Source organism: Schistocerca nitens, chromosome 1 (genome assembly GCF_023898315.1).
Source record: "Schistocerca nitens isolate TAMUIC-IGC-003100 chromosome 1, iqSchNite1.1, whole genome shotgun sequence".
In the NCBI taxonomy this organism is placed as follows: domain Eukaryota; kingdom Metazoa; phylum Arthropoda; class Insecta; order Orthoptera; family Acrididae; genus Schistocerca; species Schistocerca nitens.
Window position 1 is genome coordinate 658,524,241 of NC_064614.1, and position 25,163 is coordinate 658,549,403.

General features: G+C 41.3%; 1 protein-coding gene across 2 annotated transcripts in view; it reads right to left on the minus strand.

The window, feature by feature from the left end:
* The window catches only part of LOC126258964 (ubiquitin-protein ligase E3C), a 199,980-nt gene that overhangs the window by 112,189 nt on the left and 62,628 nt on the right, over window positions 1-25,163 (minus strand). For both annotated transcript variants that reach the window (XM_049955684.1, XM_049955683.1), the window contains exon 6: window positions 6,084-6,307. In XM_049955684.1, the coding sequence (XP_049811641.1) occupies window positions 6,084-6,307 (224 nt within the window). The remainder of the gene's footprint in view (window positions 1-6,083; window positions 6,308-25,163) is intronic.

The following is a 25,163-nucleotide window of genomic DNA, read 5'->3' on the forward strand; positions in this document are numbered from 1 at the left end:
GAGTCAGAGACCAATCAGAAGAAACTATGTTATAAGATTTAGGTCATCACATGTCCAATGTCTAAGAAACTGCAGTAAAAGGACACTTTGATGGATCCATTTAGGCCCAGGTGGAGTCACTACAATACTTTAAAATATTGAAATTTTATTAATACATAAAACACCCCCAACCTAGAAGTTTTCAAGAAATCAAAGGACTAGTGATTTCTATCAGTTGCAGACATATGAAGGTCTCCCAGAAAGTAATGCATCAATCAAACCCCCCCCCCTCCCTCCCTCCCAAACCCCTCTTCTCTCTTCGGCCAACAACAATAGTGTGAATGCAAAACCTTAGGCATGCATTATGTGTAGTTTCCAAAGAGGGTCCACAATTTTCCCTTTCCTATGACAAAGTTCAGCTGTAGCAATGTTTCAAAATGGTTTCTGCAAGTAATGTATGTTACAATCAGTGTTTCATCATTGAGTTTCTCACAGTCAGAAAAAGAAATGGATGGGGACAATCAAACATCGGTGTGCCCTTTATGGAGCATTTCCAGTTGACAGATGTACAGTTAGTCACTGAGCAAATACGATGAAGCTTTTATGGGAAGGCAGTTCGTAGAGCTCCAAGATTTACAGTGTTTGGAGTGGCCACCCACAGCTGTCACGTTGCAGCACACTTATGTTCTCATTAGTGTAGATCGACGCATTACGACCCGGCAGTTGGCACTGCTGCTGTCAACTTAGGGGATGTTTTGATTCAACACCATAATGCCTGGCCTCACATAAGTTTAATAACTTGCGAACACATCACGAAACAGCATTCGACAGTGTTACCTCATCCACTCTAGAGCGCTGACCTCGCTTTCTCGGACTTCTGCCTGTATGGGCCATTAAAGGACAGTATTTGCAAGATACATTTTGAGGATGATGAGGAAGTGATTCATGTTTTGTAACCAGAACAAGGACTACTACCAACAGGGAATACACACCCTTGTATCTTGCTGGAGGAAGGCTATACAACAGGAAGAAGATTACATAGAAAAATAGGAAATGTAGAAGAAACATCATTCTTTCTTGCATGTAGAGTTTGCTGTGTTGAATAAATAACTGTTGAAGAAAATAAGTAGAACATTACTTTAGGAGTGACCATACTTGAGGGTGGCAAAATGGGGTAGAACTTGTGTTCGGATCACCACCAATTTCCATTCATAAGGGTTCAAATGCACTTCTTGCAGTTTTCTTTTGCAATTATATGCATGGTACATACAAAAACTAACTGCCAACAGAAGTGTCTTCGTAAATATAAATAATGTTTGCTGTCCATCACACACACTGTTTGGGAAATGTGTGCAAGCAGGTAGCTGCTTTCAACCACTGTACTTGTCACAGAAAATTTCTGTGCTTTCCTGTACTTATGATGAATTCCACACATTGCGGAGACTTAATTTGTGCACGTGTCATCTTGTTTCATTGCTGAGTATCCTAATCATCCACTGTGCATACACTTGGCAGTTCTTGAGAACCTGCATAACACAGGAGAAGATCCACAACTGACATTCTATCCCAAAAGGCAAAACTTTTAAAGAAATGCCCTAGCTTTAATGAATTATATTGTTAGTGTGTGTCACATCATCATCATTATCATTATCATCATCATCAAATACATCTTTGGAGGGATGACATGAGTACAGATCTACAATAACTGATGTAATCCACTTTAAACACCTTTACAAACTTGTACACATTTTTTTAGCTAATGAAGCTATTTTAATATCTCACCAACATCTTCCTCTGACTTTTTGAGTATTTTTTCCTTCAATGGCAATACTCTTGTACCTGCTCAATGTTCTTTCATGGCATACAGTGGTTCCACCTTATTTAAATTGTGCTTCTCACTGTGCACGTGAGGTGCTCTGTTAGCACACACTCAAACATTCTCAAAATATAAATCTTTCATCTGTAGGAGTATGAAATGCATGGAATGTAAAATTGTGAATTCACTGTTACTCTTTGTTCATATTTTTAAGACTTCACATGAAAGATTTATAAAATGCTCAAAAAAAGTACACAGATACTGCCTACAGGGAGCAAAGAGATCACCTTATAATGAAACCATCATCTTACATTTTTCAGCCTCAGGTCACATAAATACTGTACTGACGCGAATCTAAAGCACACATACGAAGTACTCAAAATTGGAGTGTGCATAATATTCAATGGCACATTAGATTCAAGTACAAACTTGAATCGCTCACCTTTATTTCTTACCCTATGTGATCTGAAGTGGCAAGACATTTATTGAACCCTAGCAAGAAAATACAGGTACGGTATCTGTGGATTAAAGAAAGGATGCTGTAAATCAAATAAGAGATTATCGAGTTAAAAGAGCTGGTATATATTTCCAGTTCTGAATTCTGTTTGCAGGTGTCACAACAAAATCCATTACTGCCACGAAAAGAAATTTTGTTTAGTCGTTGGTTCAAATACGAATCCTTTTTTTTGTTTTTTATTTGCTTGTTGAAATTTAGGTACTGTCCCATACATTACAACACATTGTTGTACTACTCAACCTCATTTCATTATTACTGGCCTACTACAGTACTTCACATTGTGTTTGCATTAGGTAGTCATGAAATGAAAGGCAAGCAGAGAAGAATATCGTATGAACCTACTTTCAAGTGTAAAGTAATTCTTTATGCTGAAAAATATTGTAACAGAAGTGCAGGAAGAGAGTTCAATGTAGCTGAGAACAACGTTCACTTATGGAAGAAACAGAAATTGGGATTATTTGCAACTACTGCTACTAGAAAGAAATTCACTGGACCTCGCGAAGGAAGACATCCTAACGTTGAAGTGAATGTTTTGGAATTCACACGAGAAATGAGGAAGAATGGGCAACATGTGACCAGTGACACCTTAACAAAAAAAGCGAAAGAGGTGGCTGCAGCTCTTAATATACCGAAGCAAGAGTTTAAGGCTAGCTGGGGATGGGTTGATTGCTTTGTGAAATGAGCGGGCTTATCTCTGCGACACCGTACTACAACATGCAAAAAATTTCCACAGGATTTCCAGAAGAAACTTCAAAAACTTCAGCAGATGTTACCACACTTCAGAAAGAAAAGAATTTTTCAATGGGCCAAATAGGCAACGCTGACAAGACTGCACTGTGGTTTGATACGCCACATAATTATATGACTGATGAGAAGGGTACAAAAGTAGTTACCATCAAAATGTTTGGCTGTGAAAAACAGTGCGTAACAGTAATCCTGGCAATCACAGCAGATGGGACCAAACTTCCCCCTTTTTTAATCTTCAAGTGAATAACAAGACCCAAGACTCAAAAAAATGAAAAGCTAGTCACTGATGATGTCATTGTTCAGAATCAAAGATGGGTGAGTGAAACTTTGATGCTTGACTGGCTCTGAAACGTGTGGAAACTCCATTCTGGTGGGCTTTCCAAGCAACCGTCAATGATGTGCCTAGGCATTGTAAAAAGGGATCAACAGATTCAACCTTGCACAAAGAATGGTAAAATACATCAAGCGTCACTCTAATTCCACTGAACAGCAAAAAACTTGTTTACAACACTCCACAACCTTCTATACCACACTGATTGTACCAGAGAGTGGCTCCACAGCCTTCTTTACAACACTGCTGTTATGTATACAAAAAATCACATCCTTCTAAAGCTATATTTTCTAGGTTCACAGGCCAAATACTGCAATAAAATTTTTCCTCCATTTGGTACACTGAAAAGCGGGCTTGGTGCATTACACTGCTTAGGGTTTTAATTTTTGTATGCCATTTGTAGTTCGAATTTCAAGGAAAAAAATTGGGATAATAATCTCAATTATATTTACTATCAAATAAGCAAATAAAAATAATTTATAAATTTTTCATTATTTCTGCCACCGTCTCCCTTTAAATTTGAAAAACATCTCAAAACCCATATTGTATTGTATATCATAGGAAAGCTTGTGAAAATGCTACAACATGACATCTCCCCTATCAATTTAGCTTAATTAGGAGAGTTGCTACAGTAGTTTTAAATCAAGGCAGATGGGCATTTTTTGATGATTTTTGACAGCTTCCAAACTGGGGTTCACATATTTTAATACAATTAGGTATTTTTCTTAACCTATACATAGGCTAGCTCTGTGCCAAGTTTAATCAAAACCTGAGATGGGGAGTGAAATCACTGTGTTGACTCGACATGGAATTACTCGCCTTGTTCAACTGGTCCCAAGTTTTCACAACCGTTTCCCAATGAATTAGTTCCCACTGAACAGCAGATCTTCAGGTAATAATAGTAACAAAAAATTTCCCTTCAGTTACTCTAAAATTTCTGGAGAGGCAGGCAAGCACACAGGAAGAAAAAGGAGCTTTCTTAACTACCATTCTTTCCTTCTTCACCTTCACTCTCTTGGAATGTCTGTCTGTTGCTGAGTAGTGATATCTCCTTCATCTTGTTTGATGCATTTCATATTATGCATTATACACAACTTACACAAAGTCTTCTCATTTGACATTGTAATTACTTTTAACCATTTCTTCATCTTCCACAAATAAGTTAATGGGCTATTTCCCAAATCTCAGCTCAATACGAATCTACTTCAATCTTCCATCGCTAATCTACTTCCATTAAATGAAACAACAAGTTTACTGTTACCAGTCACCATTTTATTTATTTCCACGACGTGTTTCAAAGGTTTAAACCTCCATCATTGGGTGGATTTACATTAGTTAGTATGACATTTGTGTGTGTGTGTGTGTTGTGTTATGATTTTGGAGAAACTTGTGGCACTGCCTAGTGGAGAAACAAGACACTATTTCAGAACATGGTTTATGATTACTTTTGACAAAAAATTAAATTGATATCTAATGGTAAACATAAAATAAGTAAACTAGAGTACCTTCAGTAGTCACAGGTTCCTTTTGCTGTCATAACACATCACATGTATACTGTCACATTTGTAAACAAATATGGCGTCTGGAATCTGCTGGGTGCAAGGTTCACATAGCAGAAGGGAAGACATAATCGCAAAGTGCAAAGAATATACATTCTAACAACATTATTACAGAATAATTGTTTAAAGCATTTGGAGGTGTTTGTTTAGAGGCGTCAAATATATAAGTGTGTACTTCAGGTGGTATATAGATCCAATTTTGACAAGTTAAAACAGCTAAACATTTGTACTCTTTTATACAATCAGGTGAAAAGTATGAAGTTCAAGCCATTTTAACATTTACCTGATTGTATAAACAAGTACGAATGTTTAGCTCTTTTAACTTGTCAAAATTGGATTTATATACCACCTGAAGTACACACATATATATTCGACACCTCAAAACAAATACCTCCAAATGCTTTAAACAATTATTCTGTAATAATGTTGTTACAATGTATATTCTTTGCACTTTGCGATTATGTCTTCCCTTCTGCTATGCGTACCTTGCACCCAGCAGATTCTAGATGCCATATTTGTTTACATATGTGACAGTATACATGTGATGTGTTATGACAGCGAAAAGAACCTGTGACCACTGAAGGTACTCTAGTTTACTTATTTTATGTTTACCGTTAGATAACAGTTTTAATTTTTTGTCAAAAGTAATCCTAAACCATGTTCTGAAATAGTGTCTTGTTTCTCCACTAGGCAGTGCCACAAGTTCCTCCAAAATCATAACACAACACACACACAAATGTCATACTAAATAATGTAAATCCACCTGATGATGGAGGTTTAAACCTTTGAAACGCATCGTGGAAATAAATAAAACGGTGACTAGTAGCAGTAAACTTGTTGTTTCATTTAATGTCAATAACAGTCACGGTAGAGCCTAACCTAAAAATGTTCGCATTTAAAGGTAATCTACTTCCACTCTCGATGTTGGAATGCTATATTTCACTACAATTTTATGCATACTACTTTGGCCCATCTATATTCTCAAAGAGACATTAAGCTGTCAATCATCTAAATGCTTAACAAAGGCAGCATCAAAATTAAACAATTTGACTTGCTATTTGGTATAAATAATTTCTGTTAATTACATTTTAGATCGCAATATTTTCTAAGCTTTGTTATAAATGTAAATCTTACTGAAATGTTTCTTCTCAAGTAATAAGACAGAAAAAAGAAGCCATGTAGATCTTTGGACACTGCCTTCTCCTTCAGCAAATCCTTCACAATCTCTCAGTGCATCAAGAAGCTCACGGAATGGGAACAGAGGTAAATCAACCAGGGCTGGTAATATGAACATCTCTACTGCTTCAGTCATGGGAGATGCCAGGATGTGTTGACATAAAGCTTGGAGAACCAGTGCACTGAAAAACAGCAGAAACATCAAATAATTATCATAACTGCAAACAAGATTAATAAGAATAGTAGTAGATTTGCCATTACTATGAAATAACAAGTTAATAAAATAGAGATCCAATTTATTTATTTATTTATTACATAAAAAGCAGTCTTAAAATGTACTGTCAATACTTTACACTAGTTTTTTATTGTATAATTACTGTAAATACTGGATCATACTGCCCATCATTTTACACTAACATTGGCTCACCCCTGGTACCACATCTGGGATTAAATTTTGAAAAGCATTTAATTTTTTGAGAAATGTAACACTGTGCACTTCACTTCATAAAGTACTAAACTGTGACACTTTTTGACTAAATGATGAATCTCACAATGGGGCTTCAGACGCACAAATACCTGGAGATAAAAATATATGGGAATACAAAATGAAACAACCAAATAAATAAAGTTGAGTCACAGATAGGCACAACAAAAAGACTGTCACAATATAAGCCTTCGACTGATGAGGCCTTTGTCGAAAATAGATGACTGACACACACACACACACACACACACACACACACACACTACTGCAGCCTCTGGCAGCTGAAGCCACACTTTGCCACACTTCAGCTGCGTGAGCGTGTCTGTTGTCTATTTTGTTGTTGGCCGAAAGCTTATTCATGACAGTCTTCTTGTTGTGGCTATTTGCAACTCTGCATCTCCGCCATTTGGTGCGTAGCAACTTTAGGCAAGGCAACAAAACTACGCACGAAAGAAGAGCCTACTATGTGAAATCCAAGGAAAGAAAACCTCAAGGTCTATCGAAGGTCAACAAAGCCTAGGTAAAGAAACAAAGAAGAAAAATAGGGAAAAGGAAGAAATGCTGGCAAGGTGCCCCATCCAGGAAGCAGCTGGAGGCCCTCAAAGGCAGAAACTGTGATGGGAACCCTCACCACCATCCCCACTCCCCCGCCACTTACTAGAGGCACCCCAACCAACAACACACAGTAAAGACCAGTGACACGGTAAGGTGAGGACTGGGACAGACCACCAAGCCCAGATAGCCATTACCCGGTAGGGGCAGTGGAGGCAACAGGGCATCTTGCCATCCCCTATATGGGCCAAGCCCCCTTCATGAATAAACCTCAACACCAGGTCAGTCACCAAGGCATTGTATGCTAACATCAGGGGCAGTGAGTCAGGAAGAGTTGGGTTGACTTGGTGGAAGAGACCAAACAGCGAGGTCATCGGTCTCATTGGGTTAGGGAAGGATGGGGAAGGAAGTCTGCCATGCCCTTTCAAAGGAACCATCCCAGCATTTGCCTGTACCAATTTAGGGAAACACAAAAGGGAACGCCACACAAAACAAATGTCAGGCTGTGCCAGATTAGTCCTCAGTCCTTGTCACACTGAATGGAAGATAATGCCCCGGGTCATATTTAAGGACTGGTGGGGAGTGCTGATCACCAGGATGTGCTCACACATACAAAGATAGGTTGACTGACTGGGAGAAGAGGTTTTAACCAATATAGAACCAGATCATATCTTACTGACAGTCTACTTCATCAAACTTATCTTCTACGTGTTCAACAATAAGAGTGGTTTGGTAGCGGCTAAAGTCTCCCCATCTGTCCCGGAACAAAACAAGTAATGGGGCAAGTATTTCACTCCAAGCCCTCCTCTCAGGGGGTGGCCAGGGAGGGGAAGGCTGAGGAAGCAAGAATAGGAGCAGAAATTCTTTCTGATGAGACGGCTCCACAAGTGCGGTCACAAGTATGGAGCTTAGCACATTTCACGGGCAGAGCATCTCACATTATTTCACTCACATAATAAAGCTAAAGAAGGCTTGGAAAATCTTATGAAACTGCGGACCTACAAAAGAATCTTCTCTGGAAACAAACTTTTTAGAGGATATTGGCAAACTAAACACATGATTAAATGTATATGCAAAAAATGGTAGATGTGAAGTTCTGTAAATTCTACACATCATTCAAATTAATACTTGAGAAAACATTGAAGAAAGGGTCGATCGACTTCAGCAACAGCAGTTAAGGAAAATGAATGGATAACTGTGGCTATTAGGAGGTCCTTTGAGACTCAAATACCTCAGTTGCCTATGAAAAACACTGCACCATTCCAAAGTTCCTAAATTATTTTCACAGGTACAAAAATATATACAGGAGGGAAGTGCTTGGTGCAAACAGTCATTCAATGACAAAATGATGTACAGCGTAAAAATAATAAAAGTAAAATAGAATGAGGTGTCATAAAACAAGAAACTGGAAGTGGCAGACAATTACATTAACGCACAAATTAAAGATGAAATTAGATTGATAGAAAATCCACAGAACCAGAAAATTTTGTAAGTGTTGTTAGTTTGAAACTTTTCTTTTGAAACGGCTTTTGTGAACATATCTGCCAACTATCTTCTGACCTAACATACGACACAAGACTGGAAACATTAATTTTCTCATGAAGTAATGAAACTTTAAGTTTGTGTGTTTTGTAATGTTCATTATTTTTCAATAATTGTAATGCACTCTCATTGGCCACAAAGTTTTGAGTTGGTAGCTCCATGTTGACACCAAGCTTTTGAAAGAACATACAAAGTAGTGTGTTTTCAGGAGCTGTGTTGGATGCTGCAATGTATGCTTCCATTGAAGATCTGGTAATGCATATTTGCCTGTGACATGTCCAAGTAATAGGCCCAATGGCTAATATACTGAAATAACGGACTGTTATAAGTATCAGTATCTCCAGCAAAATCAGAATCTCACAATACAAGAGGTTTAAGACTGCTACACTGTATTTAATACCTTTGTCTCTCGTACCTTGAAGGTTTTTAGGATACGTTTAACACCAGTTTAATACACACGTCCAACACTATTGACAAAGCATTAACTTGACTTACAGAAAAGATTATGTCACGTGTTATCATTGTGGCACCAAACATCAACCCACCTACAGCCTCATGAAAGAGAACCTGTTCCATGGACTTTTTTGTCTTCATTAGCTGGTCAATGTACCCAAGCACAACTGTAAAGTGTAATCAGTGGATATTGCACGAGTCTTAGTCATTCGTGTTTTTCTTCGAGGCAATTAATATAGCCCTCTTGACAGACAAACAATTCTTTGGTTTCACTGTCTTGCCTTATTTCCAAACCTACAAAGTAACTAGGATCATCATTTCAAAATGAAACCTGAATTCAAATATTTTGTTTATAGCTGCGGCTGATAGACTCTGAACTAGTCCATCATCAACAAAAATGGCTAAAGCATTTTTTGCCCATCAACTTGAGCACTGAACACACAGATATAAGAATAAAGCTGTTTCAAATCAAAAAAAAATTTTATTCAAACATATCTTGGAGGCTGCTTCAGTCCATAAAAGCTTTCCTTTAATTTGCAGACAAAGGCTGCATTACCATTAATGAAACCTACAGGCTATTACATGAAAACATCTTCTCGCAAATAACCATCTGAGAAAAGCAGTTTTCACATCAAACTATTTCATGTCCATATTGTACTGTCCAATTAAAGCCAAAAGAATGACAATCAATTCATACCTAATAAGTGAAAAAGTTTCTGCATAATCAAGTCCAGAATCCTGGAAATATCCTTTTGCACATAATACAGTTTTATACTTCACTGAAGTACCATCTGGTTTATGTTTAAATTTGTAAACCCATTTATAACTGGTAGACTGACAATCTGCCAGTAGAGCCACTAAGTCTCAGGTATTATATATTGCCAATGAGGACATTTCAGCCTTCATTGCTTCATACCATTTCTCAGACTCTCTGGATGCCACCACTTTGCTGAGAGTTTGTGGTTCATCAATGACTGCTATGCAATTCCCATAATTTTGAAAACAAAGTTCACTGCAGTTTCTAGGATTCATTCCACCTGAGTAACATTCTCAGCAGCACACAGACCTTGATGTTGCGTGACTACATCTCTATTTTCCACAGTTTGTTGAACTTCATCTTTAAAAACAGCAAAATAGTTGGCTCTTCTGAAGAAGAGAAATTTGTTAACATTGGGTATAGATTGAAGTGTCTGGAAGTCTTTTCTCTTTTAAGAGACAGTCATTAAGCTCAGCATTTTTTTATGAATTGCAATTGATGAGTTTCATAAAAAATATAAAGTAAACAATTTTGTGTTAACCTTATATTATGCATACTTATTTTTTGTTTGTATGTGTCCAAGTATATAAATGTATCAAAGAATAAAAATAATCTGTCAAAACTTTGCTGACCTATACAGTTTGTTCTATATAAGCAGCACACCCTGTTGCAGCAGGGAAAAGAAGAGAGTCAGTGGCAAAATGTTCCTGTTATGGTACAAAAGAGGCGAATATGTTCCTCTTTAACAGACACTGACAGAAAAGTGGGGAACCAGCTGTCTCAATCCAAATCCCACCTTCCTCATCAAACATTTTGGTGTGTGAACATATCTGTGCCTTTTTATGTCGAAAGATATCAGCAGAGAGACAGTGACAAGGGAAGAAAGAGGAGACAGCGCCAGTGTGTTTGTGTGTGTGTGTGTGTGTGTGTGTGTGTGTGTGTGTGTGAGAGAGAGAGAGAGAGAGAGAGAGAGAGAGAGGGGGGGGGGGGGATGTGATGAAGGGAGGGAAACAGTGGCAGAGGAAGAAAAAGTGATATGGATGAAGACAACAGCAGTAGGAGCCAAAGAGAGAGTAGATATTGATGATCAGTGATAGACAGTAAAAGAGAAAGACAGATGGATGGTTATAGAAGGAGTGGAAGCAAGAGACAGGAGAGACAGTCGAAATGAAAAATATAAATGAGTGGAGACCACACACAGGCTTAGGGGGGTGGGGGGGGGGTGAGGGGGGGCATCTGGATCTTCCCAAATCAGTGAACTTTAACACACCCAGCTATACGAGAGTACACATTCCGGATCAAAATTTTGAACATGTGGTAATAGGGAGGGGGGAATTAGACAGACCCCTCACACTTTCTGAGCAGACAATGCAGTAGGAAAAAAACGACAAAAGGGGACAGTGAGAGAGAGACAACAGTGACAGTGGGATATACTGTAAATCAATGGGAGAGAAAGGAGGCAGTGGAGACAAACATGTACAGACAGCGGCAGTAAGAAGGAGATGCTTATTACACAGGCTTAACCAGAAAGAGAGACTAGGTAAAAGGATTTAGAATGTTGTGTAGTTTTTTGTATGATTATCGTCACACACTAAAATAGGATTGAGACAGCTGGTTCCATGTTTTTCTGTCAGAGTCTTTTAAAGAGGAACATTCCATCTTTTCTATGCAGCAACAGGAGCATTTCTCTGCTGGTAAGTTTTATTACTTGAGTAAAGGAAAGGCAAATCAAACACAAAACACAGAACAAATTCCATTAACAATGATAAGTCTACAAAGGAATAAAAGTTCTTGTGTCATGTGAAAATGGGAAAGATATAAAAACATCAGAAGCACTAATAAGATATTATCTACCTGCACACAGAGATCACAACATAATCAGCAAAACAAGCCATAACATTATAAAATAAGGAGTCAGCAGGTCTAAGTGAGGTGTCAATTTTTGTTCTAAAGGCATGCATGGACAGCATAAAACCTCCTTTAACAAAAAATTAGTCTTTCAATTCACCTGTTTAGAATCTAAAGCACGCACTAGCTGTACCTCTAATAAAGAAGATAATGTGATAAGTTTTGAAAATTACAAGCCAGTTTCCCTACTCTCACCACGTGCAAAAATAGATGAATCAATAATGAAAGATTGACTAATGAGTTAGCTGAGTAATTACAACCTCTTTAACGAAGCATACTTTGGCTTCAATGATAAAATAGAATTTATGAAAGCTCTTCATGACTGGATAGGAATGACTATGTTACAGGTATATTTTTAGGCTTGTGGAAAGCTTTTGAAACTGCTGATAATGAAATACTACCCAATGAACTTGGGGATTGGGGGTGAAAAAGGTAGAGACAGACCACACTTCAGATTATGCTAAACTATTATTGAAAAAATTATTAGACTTTGAACATAATAACCTCAGGAGAATATACTGGGACCAATTCTGTTCATAATATATGTATATCAATGAACTTTCAAACAAAATAACACAGGTACAGACCAACACAGGTACTTTTATCTTTATATGTTTTGCAACACAATTATATGAGCAGACTAAATGCACAGGTCACAAGCATATCACGTTGTTGTTGTTGTGGTCTTCAGTCCTGAGACTGGTTTGATGCAGCTCTCCATGCTACTCTATCCTGCACAAGCTTCTTCATCTCCCAGTACCTACTGCAACCTACATCCTTCTGAATCTGCTTACTGTATTGATCTCTTGGTCTCCCTCTACGATTTTTACCCTCCACGCTGCCCTCCAATGCTAAATTTGTGATCCCTTGATGCCTCAAAACATGTCCTACCAAACGATTCCTTCTTCTAGTCAAGTTGTGCCACAAACTTCTCTTCTCCCCAATCCTATTCAATACCTCCTCATTAGTTACGTGATCTACCCACCTTATCTTCAGCATTCTTCTGTAGCACCACATTTCGAAAGCTTCTATGCTCTTCTTGTCCAAACTGGTTATCGTCCATGTTTCACTTCCATACATGGCTACACTCCATACAAATACTTTCAGAAACGACTTCCTGACACTTAAATCTGTACTCGATGTTAACAAATTTCTCTTGTTCAGAAACGATTTCCTTGCCATTGCCAGTCTTCATTTTATATCCTCTCTACTTCGACCATCATCATTTATTTTACTCCCTAAATAGCAAAACTCCTTTACTACTTTAAGTGTCTCATTTCCTAATCTAATCCCCTCAGCATCACCCGATTTAATTTGACTACATTCCATTATCCTCGTTTTGCTTTTGTTGATGTTCATCTTATATCCTCCTTTCAAGACACTGTCCATTCCGTTCAACTGCTCTTCCAAGTCCTTTGCTGTCTCTGACAGAATTACAATGTCATCGGCGAACCTCAAAGTTTTTACTTCTTCTCCATGAATTTTAATACCTACTCCGAATTTTTCTTTTGTTTCCTTTACTGCTTGCTCAATATACAGATTGAATAACATCGGGGAGAGGCTACAACCCTGTCTCACTCCTTTCCCAACCACTGCTTCCCTTTCATGCCCCTCGACTCTTATAACTGCCATCTGGTTTCTGTACAAATTGTAAATAGCCTTTCGCTCCCTGTATTTTACCCCTGCCACCTTTAGAATTCGAAAGAGAGTATTCCAGTCAACATTGTCAAAAGCTTTCTCTGAGTCTACAAATGCTAGAAATGTAGGTTTGCCTTTTCTTAATCTTTCTTCTAAGATAAGTCGTAAGATTAGTATTGCCTCACATGTTCCAACATTTCTACAGAATCCAAACTGATCTTCCCCGAGGTCCGCTTCTACCAGTTTTTCCATTCGTCTGTAAAGAATTCGCGTTAGTATTTTGCAGCTGTGACTTATTAAACTGATAGTTCGGTAATTTTCACATCTGTCAACACCTGCTTTCTTTGGTATTGGAATTATTATATCCTTCTTGAAGTCTGTGGGTATTTCGCCTGTCTCATACATCTTGTTCACCAGATGGTAGAGTTTTGTCATGACTGGCTCTCCCAAGGCCATCAGTAGTTCTAATGGAATGTTGTCTACTCCCGGGGCCTTGTTTCGACTCAGGTCTTTCAGTGCTCTGCCAAACTCTTCACGCAGTATCTTATCTCCCATTTCATCTTCATCTACATCCTCTTCCATTTCCATAATACTGTCCTCAAGTACATCACCCTTGTATAAACCCTCTATATACTCCTTCCACCTTTCTGCCTTCCCTTCTTTGCTTAGAACTGGGTTGCCATCTGAGCTCTTGATATTCATACAAGTGGTTCTCTTCTCTCCAAAGGTCTCTCTAATTTTCCTGTAGGCGGTATCTATCTTACCCCTAGTGAGACAAGCCTCTACATCCTTACATTTGTCCTCTAGCCATCCCTGATTAGCCATTTTGCACTTTCTGTCGATCTCATTTTTGAGACGTTTGTATTCCCTTTTGCCTGCTTCATTTACTGCATTTTTATATTTTCTCCTTTCATCAATTAAATTCAATATTTCTTCTGTTACCCAAGAATTTCTATTAGCCCTTGTCTTTTTACCTACTTGATCCTCTGCTGCCTTCACTACTTCATCCCTCAGAGCTACCCATTCTTCTTCTACTGTATTTTTTTTTTTTTGTGGTTTTCGGGCGCACAACTTCAATGGTCATTAGCGCCCTGACTACTCTAAGAATGCACCGCGAGGCACAAGTTGACAACAACAAATAAAAGGGAAAACACAATAAAAGACAGACTGACAGGCATAGGATTAAAAAACATCATCAAATGTCCTTAGCGAGGTTTGTCAAATTGATAAAACAAAGAACACGAGCAGCTGCTCGTGGGTCATCCGCTAAAATGGCATCTAAAGTAGTAGGCAGGTTAAGATCGAGGCGCAGTGTTTTAAGATCGGGACAGGACATTAAAATGTGACTAACCGTCAGCAAGTGCCCACATGGGCAGAACGGCGCCGGCGCAGCCGTCAGCAGATGGCGATGGCTGAACCGGCAGTGTCCAATTCTTAACCTTGCTAAAACGACCTCCTCCCGCCGAGAAGGGCGTGAGGAGGACGTCCAAGCCACGGGAAGAGGTTTTAAGGCCCGAAGCTTGTTGTCGGTAAGTGCAGCCCAATCGGCATGCCACAGCGACACAACGCGCCGACAAATGACCCTGCTAAAATCGGACGAAGGGACACAACAAGAAGCTGTCCGAGGCTGGAGGACCGCAGCCTTGGCCGCGGCATCTGCAGCTTCGTTCCCAGGGATACCGACATGGCCAGGAACCCACATAAAGCTAACCGGCGTACCGACGTCCACCAGCTGCTGAAGAGAGCGTTGGATCCGGTGTACGAAAGGGTGAACCGGGTACGGATCACTGAGGCTCTGGATGGCGCTCAGGGAATCTGAGCAGATGACATAAGCAGAATGTCGGTGGCGGCAGATGTACAGAACAGCCTGGTAGAGGGCAAAGAGCTCAGCTGTGAAGACCGAACAATGGCCATGGAGCCGGTATTGCAAACTTTGTGCCCCGACAATAAAGGAACACCCGACCCCGTCATTGGTCTTAGAGCCATCTGTATAAATGAAAGTCATGTTGTTGAACTTCGAACGAAGTTCCAAAAAACGGGAGTGGTAGACCGAACTGGGGGTGACCTCTTTTGGGAGCGAGCTGAGGTCGAGGTGAACGCGGACCTGAGCCTGGAGCCAAGGTGGCGTGCGGCTCTCGCCCACTCGAAAGGTTGCAGGGAGTGAAAAATGAAGGTGTTGAAGGAGGCGACGAAAGCGAACTCCAGGGGGTAGCAAGGCAGAGACATACAACCCGTATTGAAAGTCAAGAGAGTCGTCAAAAAAGGAACGATAAGAAGGATGGTCGGGCATTGACAGTAGCCGACAGGCATACCGACAAAGCAGTATATCGCGCCGGTAGGTGAGTGGCAATTCGCCAGCGTCAGCATGAAGACTCTCTACGGGACTGGTATAAAATGCTCCGATCGCAAGTCGTAAACCCCGATGTTGTATGGAGTTGAGGCGGCGTAAGATGGATGGCCGTGCAGAGGAGTATACGAAGCTCCCATAATCCAGCTTGGAGCGGACGATCGACCGATATAGACGAAGTAGGACGGTTCGATCCGCTCCCCACGACATACCACTGAGAACACGGAGGACATTTAAAGAACGGGTACAACGGGCGGCCAAATATGACACATGTGGAGACCAGCTAAGTTTCCTGTCAAAGGTAAGGCCTAAAAATTTGATTGTCTCCACGAGTGGGAGAGCAACGGGACCGAGTCGTAAGGACGGTGGGAGAAACTCTTTGTAGCGCCAGAAGTTAATACAGACCGTCTTCTCGGCAGAAAAACGGAAGCCATTGGCGACACTCCAAGAGTAAAGACGGTCAAGAGAACGCTGAAGACAGCGCTCCAGGACACGTGGACACTGCGCGCTGCAATAGATGGTAAAATCGTCCACGAAAAGGGAGCCTGATACATCAGCTGGGAGGCAATCCATTATTGGATTGATCGCGATGGCGAAGAGAGCGACGCTCAAAACTGAGCCCTGTGGCACCCCATTCTCCTGGCGAAAGGTGTCGGACAGGACAGAACCCACACGCACCCGAAACTGTCTATCCATTAAAAAGGAACGAATAAAAAGAGGGAGGCGACCGCGAAAGCCCCACGTATGCATGGTGCGGAGAATGCCCGCCCTCCAACAGGTGTCGTAAGCCTTCTCCAAATCAAAGAACACAGCCGCGGTCGGGCGCTTCCGCAAGAAGTTATTCATGATGAAGGTCGACAAGGTAACCAGATGGTCGACAGCAGAGCGGCGCCTTCGAAATCCACATTGTACATTGGTAAGTAGGCGTCGAGACTCGAGCAGCCAAACCAATCGAGAGTTAACCATTCGCTCCATCACTTTACAGACACAGCTGGTAAGCGAGATAGGTCGATAACTGGAAGGCAAGTGCTTGTCCTTCCCCGGCTTAGGAATCGGGACAACAATAGACTCGCGCCAGCATGCGGGAACATGTCCCTCAATCCAGATGCGATTGTAAGTACGAAGAAGAAAACCTTTACCCGCAGGAGAAAGGTTCTTCAGCATCTGGATATGAATAGAATCAGGCCCTGGAGCGGAGGACCGTGATCGGCCAAGTGCGTTTTCCAGTTCCCGCATGGTGAATGGGGCATTATAACCTTCACGATTCGAGGAGCGGAAGTTAGGTGGCCTCGCCTCCTCTGCCTGTTTGCGGGGGAGGAAGGCAGGGTGGTAATGAGCGGAGCTCGAAACCTCGGCGAAAAAGCGGCCGAAGGCATTGGAGACAGCCTCAGGGGCCACAAGGACTTCATTCGCGACTTTCAAGCCAGAAACTGGGGAGTGGACCTTAGTGCCAGATAGCCGGCGCAGGCTACCCCAGACAACAGAAGAAGGAGTAGAACTGTTGAAGGTGCTGGTGAAAGCAGCCCAGCTGGCTTTCTTGCTTTCTTTAATAATACGACGACACTGAGCACGTAATCGTTTATAATTAATGCAATTCGCCACTGTAGGGTGGCGTTTAAAGGTGCGTAAAGCACGTCGACGAGCACGTAAAGCGTCCCTACATGCTGCGGTCCACCAGGGGACCGGTACGCGACGTGGAGAAGAAGTAGGGTGAGAGATGGAATATTCAGCAGCAGCGAGAATGACTTCCGTGAGGTGTGCGACCTGACGATCGCAGCTTGTGAAGGTTTGATCCTGAAAGGTCGCCCTGGAAGAGAAGAGCCCCCAGTCTGCCTTGGAGATGGTCCAACGAGAGGAGCACGGAGAGGGAGTATGCTGCAGGAGATGGATAATACACGGGAAGTGGTCGCTCGAATATGTATCAGCAAGGGCATACCACTCAAACCGGCGTGCAAGTTGGGGAGTACATATAGAGAGGTCTAAATGGGAATAGGTATGAGATGTGTCCGAAAGAAAAGTAGGGGCGCCAGTGTTGAGGCAGACAAGATTGAGCTGGTTGAAAAGGTCTGCTAACAAGGAGCCCCTCGGGCAGGATGCTGGAGAGCCCCAAAGAGGATGGTGGGCATTGAAGTCTCCAGTTAACAAAAATGGTGCAGGTAGCTGAGCAACAAGTTGCGTCATGTCTGCCCTGGTAACGGCAGATGACGATGGAGCGTAAACGGTACAAAAGGAAAACGTAAAAGTGGGGAGAGTAATGCGGATGGCAACTGCCTGCAGGCCGGTGTGCAAGGTGATGGGATCGTAGTAAATATCATCCCGGACCAGCAACATAACCCCTCCATGAGCTGGGATACCTACCACAGGGGGTAGGTCAAAACGCACAGAGGTGTAGTGTGCCAAGGCAATTTGATCGCATGGGCGTAGCTTCGTTTCCTGGAGGGCTACGACGAGCGGACGATGCGAGCGGAGCAGCAACTTCAAGTCCTCTCGGTTGGAGCGAACGCTGCGAATATTCCAGTTAATAAGTGCCATCGGAAGAAAAGGAAGATGAGAGAAGGGGTCACCTCGAAGGCCGCTGAGGGCCTGGCTTCGAGCGAGCACTGCCGCCGCTATCAGTAGGCGGACAGTCATCGTCCATTGGTTCTATAGGTTCATCGGCCATCTTGGGAAGATGGCCGGGAGGGGGAGCTTCCTCCGCCGGTGAACGGCCAGATGTTCGGCTACCAGCGGTGCGGCCAGGCGAAAGGGATGACGGCCTGGGGCGGCAACCGCTGGGTGGCGCAGGAGAAGAAACGCGCCGTGGCGGAGAAGGAGAACTGTGCTTCCTATTAGCCTTCTTGGATGGTCGTTTGGTGGAAGTACCGGACGAAGGCTGGGAGGTCGAGGTACGTAGGAAGTCTGCACGGGACGGTTCCTTCTTGAAGGCCCGTGCATCTGACTTCTGGGTCTTCGTCTTAGCAGAAGCTGATGAAGGGGCTGGTGTCTGTGGGGTGATGGGACGAAGAGGAGACGTCGACCGCGCGATCTTAGCACTGGCCGAACGGACGACCGTGGTGCTGAAGGTCAGATCGCATGTCTGGGTTGCTACCTCCCGGGTAGTCCGAGGAGAGGCGAGGACAGTGCTGTATTTCCCCGCTGGGAGCAGCGTGGGCTTCCTACTAGCCAATAGCTTGCGAGCAGCCGAGGTGGACACTTTCTCTTTGACTCGAATTTCCTGGATACAGCGTTCTTCCTTATAGACAGGACAGTCACGGGAGGATGCGGCATGGTCACCCTGACAGTTCACACAACGAGGAGACGGAGGTGGACAGTCACCCTCATGGGCATCCCTGCCACAAGTGACACATTTAGCCGCATTGGAACAAGACTGTCGAGTGTGATTGAAACGCTGACACTGGTAGCAGCGCGTAGGTGTCGGGACATAGGGGCGAACAGAAATAACCTCGTAGCCCGCCTTGATGCGCGATGGCAGCTTAACACTATCGAAGGTTAAGAAAAGTGTCCGGGTCGGTACAAGGTCATTGTTGACCTTTTTCATGACCCGATGGACAGCCGTCACGCCCTGCTCAGCGAGGAAAGATTGAAGCTCCTCGTCAGTCAATCCGTCGAGAGAGCTACTATAGACTACACCACGAGACGAATTCAAAGTTCGGTGAGCCTCCACCCGGACAGGGAATGTGTACAGGAGTGTGGCCCGAAGCAGTTTTTGTGCCTGAAAGGCGCTCTCAGTTTCGAGTAATAAGGTACCGTTACGCAACCTGGTACAGGATTTGACAGATCCGGCTATGGCATCTACGCCCTTCTGGATAACGAAAGGGTTGACAGAGGAAAAATCCTTTCCGTCCTCAGATCGAGAAACTACGAGGAACTGTGGGGCAGGCGGTAGTATTTTTGTCACTGTTGGCTGGTCACGTTTCCGTTTGTGGGTCGAAGTCGAAAGCGATGGAGTAGAATCCATTGCGGAGGAATCCCCCATGATTGCCAGCGTCTCCGATGGCGCGCTCCTTCCTTGTGGGGACCCTCTCAGAGGGCACTCCCGCCTTAGGTGAATGTTTACACCTCAGGTCACACCTCCCGAGAAACAGACGGAGGGACCAATCGGCATGGTCAGAAGGTATCAGCTCAGGCAATCACCCCTCCCCGGGCCTGGCCTTTACCAGGGGGTACGCGCGTGCCTTACATGTCTACCCAGGGCGGGGACTTACGCGTTACCCCGTCACCGGCTACGCGTGCGAACGCGTGGGTCGGCCTTCAGACACGCACAGGGAGGAAGGAAGAAGAGGAAAAAGAAGAGAGAGGGAGAAAGAGGACAGACTGTCTCAAACGCCGAGGCGGAGACCAGAGAAGGCAAGGAGAAGAAGGCAATGAGAAGGCAATGAGAAAGCAAGGAGAAGGCAAGGAGAAGAAGGCAAGGAGAAGTCAAGGGAAAAAGTAAGGAAGACAGTGAAGTGGAGAAGAGCAAAGAAAGGAACCAACAAAAGGAAGGAAGAAACGAGAAGGAAAAACCAAAAAGACCACGATTATAGGTCGTGAAACCGTCCGTCTCCGGACGCAGGCGCTAACTACCCCCGTGAGGGGGATGGACTCCTTTTAGTCGCCTCTTACGACAGGCAGGAATACCTCGGGCCTATTCTAATCCCCGGACCCGCAGGGGGGTCTACTGTATTTCTTTCCCCCATTCCTGTCAATTGTTCCCTTATGCTCTCCCTGAAACTCTCTACAACCTCTGGTTCTTTCAGTTTATCCAGGTCCCATCTCCTTAAATTCCCACCTTTTTGCAGTTTCTTCAGTTTCAATCTGCAGTTCATAACCAATAGATTGTGGTCAGAATCCACATCTGCCCCTGGAAATGTCTTACAATTTAAAATCTGGTTCCTAAATCTCTGTCTTACCATTATATAATCTATCTGATACCTATTAGTATCTCCAGGCTTCTTCCATGTATACAACCTTCTTTTATGATTCTTGAACCAAGTGTTAGCTATGATTAAGTTATGCTCTGTGCAAAATTCTACAAGGCGGCTTCCTCTTTCATTTCTTCCCCCCAATCCATATTCACCTACTATGTTTCCTTCTCTCCCTTTTCCTACTGTCGAATTCCAGTCACCCATGACTATTAAATTTTCGTCTCCCTTCACTACCTGAATAATTTCTTTAATCTCGTCATACATTTCATCAATTTCTTCATCATCTGCAGAGCTAGTTGGCATATAAACTTGTACTACTGTAGTAGGCATGGGCTTTGTGTCTATCTTGGCCACAATAATGCGTTCACTATGCTGTTTGTATTAGCTAACCCGCACTCCTATTTTTATATTCATTATTAAACCTACTCCTGCATTACCCCTATTTGATTTTGTATTTATAACCCTGTAATCTTGTTCCTCCTGCCACCGAACTTCACTAATTCCCACTATATCTAACTTTAACCTATCCATTTCCCTTTTTAAATTTTCTAACCTACCTGCCCGATTAAGCATATCACGCCCAACCCAAACAGAATGTCATCAGTATAAGTCATCAGGGAACTATCATTAGTGTGGAGCGGTTAGTGCCTTGTGGTGTGATACCACTCTTAATACTGATACTCTAGTTTTAAATTGTGATGAAGGTTGTTTAGTTTTTTCCATACGCTGAATCAGTCCTTCCGGCAACCATTTCTTCTTTGTTTCCTTCCATTTTTCCTACAGCAATTCGTGTTGACTTCCCTGAAATTCCTATTTATTTCAAACTCACGTAATTCTGAACTATCACCTGGATTATTCATTGTCACAATATCTACAGCATTAAATTATTTCAAATGCTTCTCATCATTCCTCAATACTTCAATATCCCACTTCTTTCCATACTGATTCTTCCAGAGTCTCCTAAACTTCAGTGTACTTTTCATCATCACAAAACTGTGCTCCAGGTCTATATCTGTTCTAGGTACTCCTTAAACGCCAATATCCTAATTTCAGGATCTTTGTCTGACCACAACATAAGCCAACTTCAATTTTCCCATCCCTGGGTCAAACAATAAACAAACTCGCACTAGTCTATGTATACCAATTACTCTTGTGGTTTTTGGACAGCGTATCCACTATCACTAGCTGAACGAAGCTTAATTGTTCTTTCTCTTTTCTCATTTCTGCTGTCATATTCTCCCATAACTACCTGGTCAGTATCCTCATATTCTTGCCCTATCTCTTCATCTTTGCTGGAGATATTGGCATGTATACCTTGAAATGTATTGGATCCAGCGATTAATTTCCATTACTATAGTAGTTGATGCCAACAGCCTTGCCGCAGTGATAACACCGGTTCCCGTCAGATCACTGAAGTTAAGCACTGTCGGGCTGGGCTAGCTTTTGGATGGTTGACCATCCAGTCTACTGAGTGCTGCTGGCAAGCGAGGTGCACTCAGCCCTTGCAAGGAAAACTCAAGAGCTACTTGATTGAAAAGTAGCAGCTCCAGTCTCGGAAACTGACATACAGCCGGGAGAGCGTGTGCTGACCACATGCCCCTCCGTATCCGCATCCAGTGACACCTATGAGCTGAGGATGACACAGCGGCCGGTCAGTACTGTTGAGCCTTCATGGCCTGTTCAGGAGTATTTTAGTTTTTATAGTAGTTGATACCAACATTTACTAAAGCACTTGATATGAACTTGTATATGAGTTATGGGATAGACGTGATCATATATAAGTAGTGTCCAATAAGGGGCCTCCCGGCCAATACACCAAATGCTCATTTCCATATATATAAGTAGTTATTTTGATCAGTATGGATTGCAACTAATACAAGCCTTTTTTCGGTGTTGACATTAGTACAATGCAGACATATAATGTAAATCAATAAAAGTTCAAAATAATGATTAAAGTAGCACTTTAGTTTTCTCTTATACTGTATATTAAAAATGTTACAGTATGTTCAGGAAAGTGTGAAAATTTTAATATAAAGACACTTCAAATTGAACTTCATTATCTAGTATTTAGTTATCGGTCTCCTGATTGTAAAAGTGCAGCTAGTTGAAATGATGAAATTAAAAAGCCTACAAAGCATAAAATTTCTATATACACAAAGTTATTTACATCAGTGCATCTTAACTGAAACCTTTTCTCCTGTTTTGGAAGAAGAATTTGTTTTTTCCAAAAACATTTTGTTTGAAAAATTACTGATGATAGAATATTTCTTATTCCAGAATATTTTATTGTCAAATTGAGAAAGATTTGAATGATCAATGCTGTATTCTTGTAATACTAATTTCCTGGTTTCTGAAAATTAAACTCTGTCAATATTAATGTCCTGATTATGAAGTTCTTGTACTTAAAAAGATCCTGTTTCTCACATTCTTGTTGGCAATGTGATTATAGATATAGGCGTCGTGTGCCAACTACAACTCAGTCTCACTTTGTGTTCTGTTTTTGTCATTTAAACATACTATGTCACTTCTCTTTCATCTGAAAATGTTTGCACTTTATTTCACATATGTATAGGAATGGTATTATGAACAACTGATCTGATGATGATAAATCACAAAAATGGCAAAAAAATGTATCATTATGAACAAACCCGACCTCAGACAACAAGGAGGAAGCACAAGAGAAAGATAAGCAAAACATATTTTTGTTGTGATCATTTCTTCCCAAAGTTAATTAAGTAGTGTAAAATGGAGGACACTTATGCTTAAAACACACCTACTTTGATGTTTAACATTGCTGCCTACTGACAAAAAGGAACATTACAATTGAAATTTCTCGTTTGGTATCTGAGAAAGTATACTGAAACACTACTGCATTTTGTATTTTGCAATGCTGTAAATAGAACTACATACAGAAACTGAAACAAATAAATGGTGGTGACAAAATACATACTCAGATGAAAAAAGTGGCACACTAAAGTAAGAATACTGTGGACTGTTGAGAAAAATTGTATTTTATTTTTGGATTTTTGTTATAACTATCAGTTAACTCTTTTAAAATGACATCACTGTGGGAAAGGTAAAAGAGATCAGTGAAATAGCACGGGAAACACCAAAGTTGGACAAGACTGTTAATGATGTAGGGGAGGTAAGTAAGACTCTAGATTTGGTACACAGCAGAACACAGTAAATAGCTAAAATTAGAGTTACAAAGGAGTCTGAAATAAAATCAATAATGCAGGCAAACAGTAAACAACTACTGACAAAAATTAGAATAAAAAACAAATAGGTTTTCAAAAACTGAATCTTACCTCAGAAAAGGTTTCTGTGTTTAAAACTTGGGTCAAGACTGGATTCAATAATTTAGGAACTAAACTGGGGAGATTAATATCTAAACATGATAAATGTAGAAAATCTTTTAGGAAAGACAGCATTTTTACTGGAATTGAGGATGTTTCTGTACAAGGGAAGGACACAAATGAGAAGGTTATTAATTTTCTTGCTGTAAAGGCACAGTATTTCATGGCAGTATTCAAAATAAAGTTGAGAATACTGATATCAAATGCGATGTTGAAAAAAGTTTAGATTTAAATGTCATTCAAAGCAACAAAATGTTAAGCGAACATCACAAAACAGTGACAAAGAAAGAGTACTATGCAAACAAATATGAAGAACTGGCAGATTTGTCTGTAAAGTATCTGTAATGAACATGGTGAAAATTTCAAGATGTTGACTCAAACCCGTAATAACATGCTTGTAACTAACTTGGATGATATTGAAAATCATTGTTTTGGTAAGTATCTGATGATGTTGGAAACTTCAGTGTGGAGAAAACTGTGTGAAACTTAAGTTGTAAGTGATATGTTTACAGGTAAAATTACAACAAAATCTGTACAAAACTAATTTTTATGTCAATGTTATCTTTTGTTACGAATTTGTGCAAGGATGTGTCAAGAAACAGACAGAAAACTTCAAGAGAAACATGCGATTTAGAAAACAATGGTGACTTAAGTGAAAATCTGTGCCCTCAGGGGGTCATGAACCCTCTTCACGTATGTCTGGCAAACACAGCACTGTTTTTCCTGTTTTTCTTCCTTCTGTGCTACATCATTTCCTCAATTTTTCTGTTTATCATGTTATCTTTTTCTGTCATCCTATCCTCTTTCTGTTATGCAGAAATGTCCAAGAAGCAATTTTGTTTATTTTATTTATTTTTTTCTACTTTTGTTTCTGATAGAAATTATTTCTGAATGAAATAGCATTTTATGTGCTGTGTGTTTCTGTTTTGTCTGGATCCACTGAAATATATGTTCATTAATTCTGCCAATATTTGGGAAATTATCAAGCTTTATTTGCAAGAATTTTTTTGTGCTAATTATTTAATGTAATGCAGAAAGTCAGACCTGTTGTTTTTGTAATAATATATTATTTTCATCAGCAACTGGGTATGATT